This window comes from Triticum dicoccoides, chromosome 6B (assembly GCF_002162155.2).
Source record: "Triticum dicoccoides isolate Atlit2015 ecotype Zavitan chromosome 6B, WEW_v2.0, whole genome shotgun sequence".
In the NCBI taxonomy this organism is placed as follows: domain Eukaryota; kingdom Viridiplantae; phylum Streptophyta; class Magnoliopsida; order Poales; family Poaceae; genus Triticum; species Triticum dicoccoides.
Window position 1 is genome coordinate 511,002,254 of NC_041391.1, and position 7,036 is coordinate 511,009,289.

The 7,036-nt window shown below is 43.2% G+C and overlaps 1 protein-coding gene across 5 annotated transcripts; it reads left to right on the forward strand.

Moving 5' to 3' along the window:
* The first annotated feature begins 225 nt into the window (after positions 1-225).
* On the forward strand, positions 226-4,329 carry LOC119325047. Of its 5 annotated transcripts, XR_005157289.1 has the most exons (4): positions 226-766; positions 1,483-1,563; positions 3,876-3,973; positions 4,095-4,329. XR_005157289.1 is itself a non-coding variant. In XM_037598801.1 (3 exons), exons 1-3 carry the CDS (start codon positions 528-530, stop codon positions 4,161-4,163), a joined length of 375 nt encoding a protein of 124 aa, XP_037454698.1. In that variant the 5' UTR covers positions 226-527; the 3' UTR covers positions 4,164-4,329. The 5 variants fall into 5 exon arrangements, 1 of the variants encoding a protein (XP_037454698.1); XR_005157288.1 differs by having other exon boundaries at positions 1,483-3,973; XR_005157292.1 differs by lacking the exon at positions 3,876-3,973.
* Positions 4,330-7,036: the final 2,707 nt, after the last annotated feature.

The window sequence follows — 7,036 nt, forward strand, 5'->3', positions numbered from 1 at the left end:
CGGTAATAATAAGACGTTTAGTGTCTCGTTCTCGGACGGCAATACGCTTACACCCAGCCAACCATCGGTCGGGAAACATTGCCGACCGACCGATCGTTGGGCCAGCGAAATAGCCCGCGCCAATCGTTTGGGCCAGCAAAATTTAGCTCGCGCGCGGGGCTAAAAAAGGCTTCGCGCCAACCAGCCCAAAAAGCCTCCAGCTTTTCTCCCTTTCCCCTCCCAGCCACCACACATTAACCCTATCCCGAACCACGCTTTCTTTCCGGCGATGGCGCCGCCGTTCTCTTCTCCGTGCACCGCCGTCTGCTCCGCGGCCGCTCCATCTCCTCCTCCCCTGCCTCACCTTATCCCTTCCTCCTCCCACTTTCTCTGCCTTTCTGTGCTCCCGTGCTCCTCGTGCCTCTTCCCCACTCCCGCACCCAGATGCGACCGCCTAGGTTTTGCTTCGGCCGGAGATGGCTACCATGGAGGTCGCCCCCTGCAGATCTAGCGGCCCAGTCCTCTACCACATGTGGTAGTCAAGGAGGATGCAGCACCGTCACCAGGCTGGTGCTGGGTGCGCTTTGGCCTTCCTTCTAGCCGGTGTGTACCTTGCTCATGGGGTAGCGCCGAGCGACGGCAGTGACTACAAGATGCAGCAGAAGTGGCGCATGGCCAAGGATCCAGGCCTCCGACCATTAGCGGTTGTTGTTGTGGCAGAAGCGGCGGTACAGAGTTCGTGCCTCCGCCCTGTTCAGCCTTGCCTCCATCAACTCTGGAATCCCCTGTAAGCAAATTCACAATACTGTTTTCATCGTGATTGTGTAAAAAGCTAGATATGGATGAAGACGAAGACCAAGGGCAGATTTTGTATTTCTGCTAGCTTTACATCCATTTTTTCTGTAGTTTATTTTTGCCACATGAAGCAGGATGAGTTTAGATTTGTTCATGAAATTGGATGGAATAGAGATAGGACTGTAATGCCCAGATGTATTTTCAAGTGGATACCTATTGCCTAAACTACAAAAACACTAACAGAAGGTCACTGAATCCAATTTTATTTTCTGGAGCTCTTGAATAGACACCGTGCTTCATAATCAGCTCCAAATTCTCAATCCTGTAACACTAACATTATTTGGTAAAACAATAGAAATATGTTTCACAAAAATAGCGGCACATGATAAAAACCATATACATATGATGATACAAAAAGCGGCACCCAAATCAAGTGCATTCCATTCTTAATCATGTCTCTACTTACTTTAATTTACAAGAAAGTCTGGCCGTCAACAACCTTATTATCTTAGTGATTCCTGATCTTCCATCAAAAAATATCAATTCATTGCAAATACAGCACCATCATTATCTATTTGTTTTCATTGCTATCAAGTATTACCTCCATACCAAAATATAGCCTACAAAAATGTCTTATATTTTGATACAGAGGTAATAACTTTTTGACCGTAATCCAAATCAAAACCATCAAAATCGTTTGATTTGTAGGATTCTTCCTCCAGGCAGCGGCGCAGTTTGTTGGCTTGCTCATCAATTGTGATACCCCATGGCCCCTGTCCGCACCTGCTGGTGAGTTCTTCCCGAATGCTGCTGTGTATTCCTTTGGTTGTTACTTATTGCATGAGAAAATAGGTTCCATGCTTTTTCTTTCCCATTTGAACCATGCGAAGACCCATTTCCAGTACTTCCATTAATTCCATGCATCCTCTGGTTCTGCTATTATTCTATTAGGATTTTATTGTTGATTCAAACATGCTAGTTATTTAGCCTTTTTCTGAGACATTTGTAGCTATTCTGAGGGTGCTCCTTCAGTAAATATATTCTTATCTCTACCATATCAGGGGCACTTAGACACGAAAGGATATGTTTCAGATATGAAGGTATAAAAATATATAAAGCATCATCAAGCAATGGAGGAAGCTAGATCCCAAAATCAACAAAAAGAAATGTAGAACTTAATTAGTTCCTGGAGCATATACCTAGATGATCATAGATCATGCAGGTTCATAACATGGAAACACTCTTAGAAAGGTGGTTTATATGGATGTTGTCCTCTGTTTGTCTAACCAAAAGCACGGCGAGTGTTACTACAATGTACTCCCTCCGTTTCTAAATATAAGACCTTTTAGGCCCCGTTCGGGTTGGAGGGAGAGAAAACTACGGGACTCATTGAAGGCACAGGATTGCTGTGGTAAAACCAAGGAGTGAAAAATGGAGGATAGAAGCAAAAGGATGGTGTCCGGATCAGAGGGGCGAGAACCATAGGAAACTGGTGCTTGGGCTGATTAAAAAATAGAACAAATGTGTTTTGTCGTACATGCCACATGCAAAGAAACATTGTTTATTAATTGAGCTTTTCTCTTGCCTCAAGCCTACACGAGAAAAAAAGAGATTGAGGCAGATGTTTCTTTTCCTCTGGAATCATGGGTATAGGCCCACCTTTCCTTAGAAGTACTGTTCCCATTTCCTGCCTTCCGAACGCATCGACGGAGAGAAAAACTACAGGAGCTTGATTCCTTTGCTTTTTCATGTAAACCGAACGGAGCCTTAGAGGTTTCAATACGGACTACATACGGATGTATATAGACGCATTTTAGAGTGTAGATTAACTCATTTTGCTTCATATATAGTTTGTATTGGAATCTCTAAAAAGGCTTATATTATTTAGGAACAAAGGGAGTAGTAGTTATACTGTCGTTCACAGGATAGTCAAGTGATTATTTTTCGCTTCTGCCTCACATGGTTGTTGGTTGGAAAAAAAGTTATATCTTTTGTGCTACATTCGTTTTTCTCAATTCCCATGAAATTTCTAACTGGACTGTCTCAGCCGTTGTTGTGTATATTTGTTTCCTTCTAAAAAAAGAGGGGTTTTATGCAACCCTTCGTAGACACCACTGCGGATCTCGAGTGGCGAAATGTTCTTTCTTGAACCTTCCAGTGGCGAGATGTTATTACTTAGGTTCATGAAATGGGAAAAAAATCATGAGCTTAATTTTCTAGAGTACTGTATCAATAACCTAGGTAAATAAGTTCTCCTTTGTTAGGTCCTTCCAGTTATGTACTTTTGCTGCCACTAATCGTGAACTATATTCAGCATTGAGCATTCTAATTATTCTTCTGCATTGTTCTCTACATCAACAACTGCTGTAGTGCAGGCTGAAGCGATGGCATGTATGATTGATGTAGTTTCATCTCAATAAGAACTATTTGGTGTATAGTATGTTGGTCCCAGCCTACTTGTTGTAACTCCTGATTTTGATGGATTTTGTTCACGGCTTTGATTATACAATGTAGAATTTGTACCGTTTTGAGCCAAATTCAACAGAGTATATCATCCAATGCTAACGGTTTCAATTATCATGGTATATTCAAGTCAAAGCTAAATACTAGTCTGTGCCCGCCTAGCTTGGTAAAGATTGCAGGTTAATCTACTTTGGTGCTGTAGGTTCTTTTCTTCTTACTCTTATTCTTTAGATTTTATTTGTTATTCCTATTTCCATTTAGGGCGAAAAAAGCTGGGAACTGTTTGGACAAATTTACCTTTTAAGTGTTCTCCCTTCGTGCCCAAAACAATGTTAGGTGGGCTAAGATAATACTTTTAGGCGTTCAGAAAGAGTCACATCTATAATTAGCTTTCAGCTTGCTGTATCCAGTGTGAACTACTGGAAATATGTACATCTACTGAAAGAGTCATAATTATATATTTTTAGCTTTTAGCTCATTGTATCCAATATCTGTGAAGTTGTATGTTTATTGTTTTGGAAATAAGTGTGGAATATTGGCTGCTGGTACCTATGTACAGTAACTTAAGTATATCGCCAGGAACACTTTATGCTTAGCAATCGTACAAAGTAAATGACGCATTTCCTTTCAATGGATAGACAAAAAGTGGACATGGGGCTTCCATGCCACATCCATGGCTACTGCTGGAAGTTGATTGGCGGTCTTCATGTCCCAAAATGCTAGTTTTATAGATTATGTAAGTGTATTCTTCACTTTATGCCATTGTGTGTGCATAGTACACATGTGAATTTTCCATGCACTGAATTTCATAAATTAATCGAGGATTCTAAAAGTTGGGACTTGTTTAACTTTTGTAGGAAGCAACCATAAGGACTGGACTCAGAAAGAACCATGAAGCCAACGGTCCAAGTCAAATAGATGTTTGAGCTTTCATTTTGTACAACTGATGCCTCATACTTGCATCTGATGTATGGTGTATGGTGTATGGTGTCTTGGTGGGTATATTTAGAATAGACTGAAGTGTATGTATGTGACAAATAGTTAATGAAATAAAAAATATTTGGTGCACCTGAAATATGGTGTCTTGGTGATTATGCTTAGAACGCATGAACTGCATGTATGTGACAGCCAGTATAATAGCTTAATTAAAGTTGTGGTTAGCTAAACAAAATGTTGATGAATTGTTGGTTGGCAAAGGAAAACACCATCTGATTGTTGATTGGCAAAACAAACCCCGTCGGACGGTCGGTCGGGAAAGCTCAACACTGAGCCCATCAGAATGTTGGTCGGGAAAGGCCCATGGCTCCCCAACGAACTGTTGGTCGGGAAAGGCCCATCGCTGCCCCAACAGACTGTCGGTCGGGAAAGGCCCACAGTAGGCCCAACAGACTGTTGGTCGGGAAAGGTACTCCATAGCCATCCAACAGTCGGTCGGGAAAGATATGTCGGTCGGGAAAGGGTTTTCCCGTCTGGACTTTTCCTAACAGACGGAATCGGTCGGCAATAATCTTTCCCGACCAACTGTCTATCGCTGAAAGTTGTATCTCCGACCAACCTGGCTGTTGGGGATATAGTGTTGTGGTGTAGTGTGTAGTGTTCGAGTTACTGGCCACTACTGCTGGCACAAGCTCTTCGAACTCGCTGCCTGAATCAGTTCGTCTTCTTGAGTCTCAACTTCAAGTTGAAAGACATCAATCAGATGTGCTGCGACAGGAAGCTGAAGGACTGAGGAAGTCCCTGCAGAATTCAGATGCATATTTTCTGGTGCAACAGCAAGCGTTGGAGGATTTAAGTGCCAAAAAAGAGAAAGTTAATAAGCTTGCTAAGCATCTTGCTAGCATTATGGGTACCCAGGATATTGTTTCTTGAGATCTTCTGAAGTGGTTTCAGTTCTGGATTTGTTTTGCTGCGGTGTTTATTTGCGTTGGTCGCCAACTTTGACAACCAGTGTATATGATATGCTGCTTTGTTCCCTATATTTGCACTGGTGGCGAACTTTCATGCCCAGTGGATGTAATATGTGTAATAGCCGTGATAACCTAGTGTTAGTTGCTTGCTTATTTATTTCCTCGTTGTCTTGTTTATTTGTTTGCTTGTAGTCATTGCAGTTCTTTTTCCGCGATTTGCTAGTGGCTGCAATAACCTATTTTTTAAAACTAGGCCACAATAACCATGGGCTAATATTTACTGTAGTGACACTGGGCCTCCTACTAGCCGTAGAAACAGTAGGCCTTCTACGGGCCGTAGAAACAATGGGCCTCCTACGGGCCGTAGAAACAATGGGCCTTCTGCGGGTTGTATCATCAATGGGCCTTCTATGGGCCGTACGATCGATTGGCCAAACATGGGCCAAACAGACCGCATTATGGCCGTAAACGGGCTAGAGTTGGAATCGTCTGTTCATGGGCCGACCATAACGGGCCATCGTTAATAGGCCGTATTTGATGATGCTATGAAAACGGGCCAATGTATTAACGGACCACAAACGGGTCGACTGTAACCACGGGCTGAATTTGGCCCACAAGCAGAAAATGACAGTAATGGGCTGTAAGTAAACGAATGCTGGAAATGAGCCCAAGAATAAATGGGCTCTGAGAAGGCCGAAAGATAACATGGGCTTGAAACGGCCCAACGGAATAACGGGCCGTTAATGGGTATAAAGTGATACACTGTTCATTACGGGCCAGTTTCACCACGGGCCATTAATGGGTGTAAAGTGATACACTGTTCATTATGGGCCAGTTTCACCACGGGCCGTTAATAGGCAAGAGTAACATAGCGCCTCATATGGGCCGAAAGACGTCATGGGCCATACATGCGCCAGAAGTGAAAACAGGCTGGAATCATATTGGATGGCCCAGATGACGCTACGGGGCCTAATTCGGATAGGGCATAATGGGCCTTGGGTTAGTGGGCTGTAAATGGGCTATATGCGAACAGGTCATTAACAGGCTTTCCATGGGCCGGCCCGCCACCTTTTGACCAAGTCAGATGGGCCGGCCTTTTCACAGGAATGGGCCTCTGTTGGGTCGTGCCACGTGTCGACGTATCATAGGCGCCTTCCGTCCAATGAGTGGATCGCATCTGTCCCAACGATGAGCCGACACATGTTTCCTCCAACCAATGATGATTTTACACGTGGAAAATCCCCATTGGTCGGGGCTGTTAACGGGTTATCGGATCCAAAACCCGACCAGATAGCTTAACGGCGTTCCGTTATGGTGGATGCCACGTGTCGGTCACCCTTGACGAAAGCACTTCTGTGACGCGTGATTTATCGTCATGGAAGTGGACACTTCCGTGATGATAATTTTGGTAATGTCATGGAACACTTCTACGACAGTACAGGTTGACTATCTTGATTCTGTCATAAAATCGTCATGGATGTACATGCATGACAAAAAACGCGATCTACTGTGACAAACACGTATCATCACGGAAGTGTATTTTTTTGTAGTGGATGAACTCATCATATTTACAAAAACAAGAGAGGTCAAGTTCATACCAGCTTCTCTCATCTCAATTAGTCCATCATATATCGTCATTATTGCCTTTCACTTGCATGATCGAACAATGTGTATAATAATAAGAGTGCACGTACATTGGACTAAGCTGGAATCTGCAAGCATTCAGTTAAAGGGAGAAGACAAGGTAATATGGGCTCTTGGTTGAATAAACAATCATGCATAGTAGAGCCACTAAACATTTTGATTATGGTCTTCTCCTCTCAACCCCCAAAGGAAAGGAAAGAAATAAAACTATTTACACGGGAAAGCTCCCAACAAGCAAAAGAAGAACG

Coding starts and splice junctions, on each gene's coding strand:
- LOC119325047 (XM_037598801.1), top strand. CDS start 528: ATGCAGCACCGTCACCAGGCTGGTGCTGGGTGCGCTTTGGCCTTCCTT. Junction 767..1,496: donor CATCAACTCTGGAATCCCCT/GTAAGCAAATTC, acceptor TTCTTCCTCCAG/GCAGCGGCGCAGTTTGTTGG. Junction 1,564..4,094: donor GCCCCTGTCCGCACCTGCTG/GTGAGTTCTTCC, acceptor TAACTTTTGTAG/GAAGCAACCATAAGGACTGG.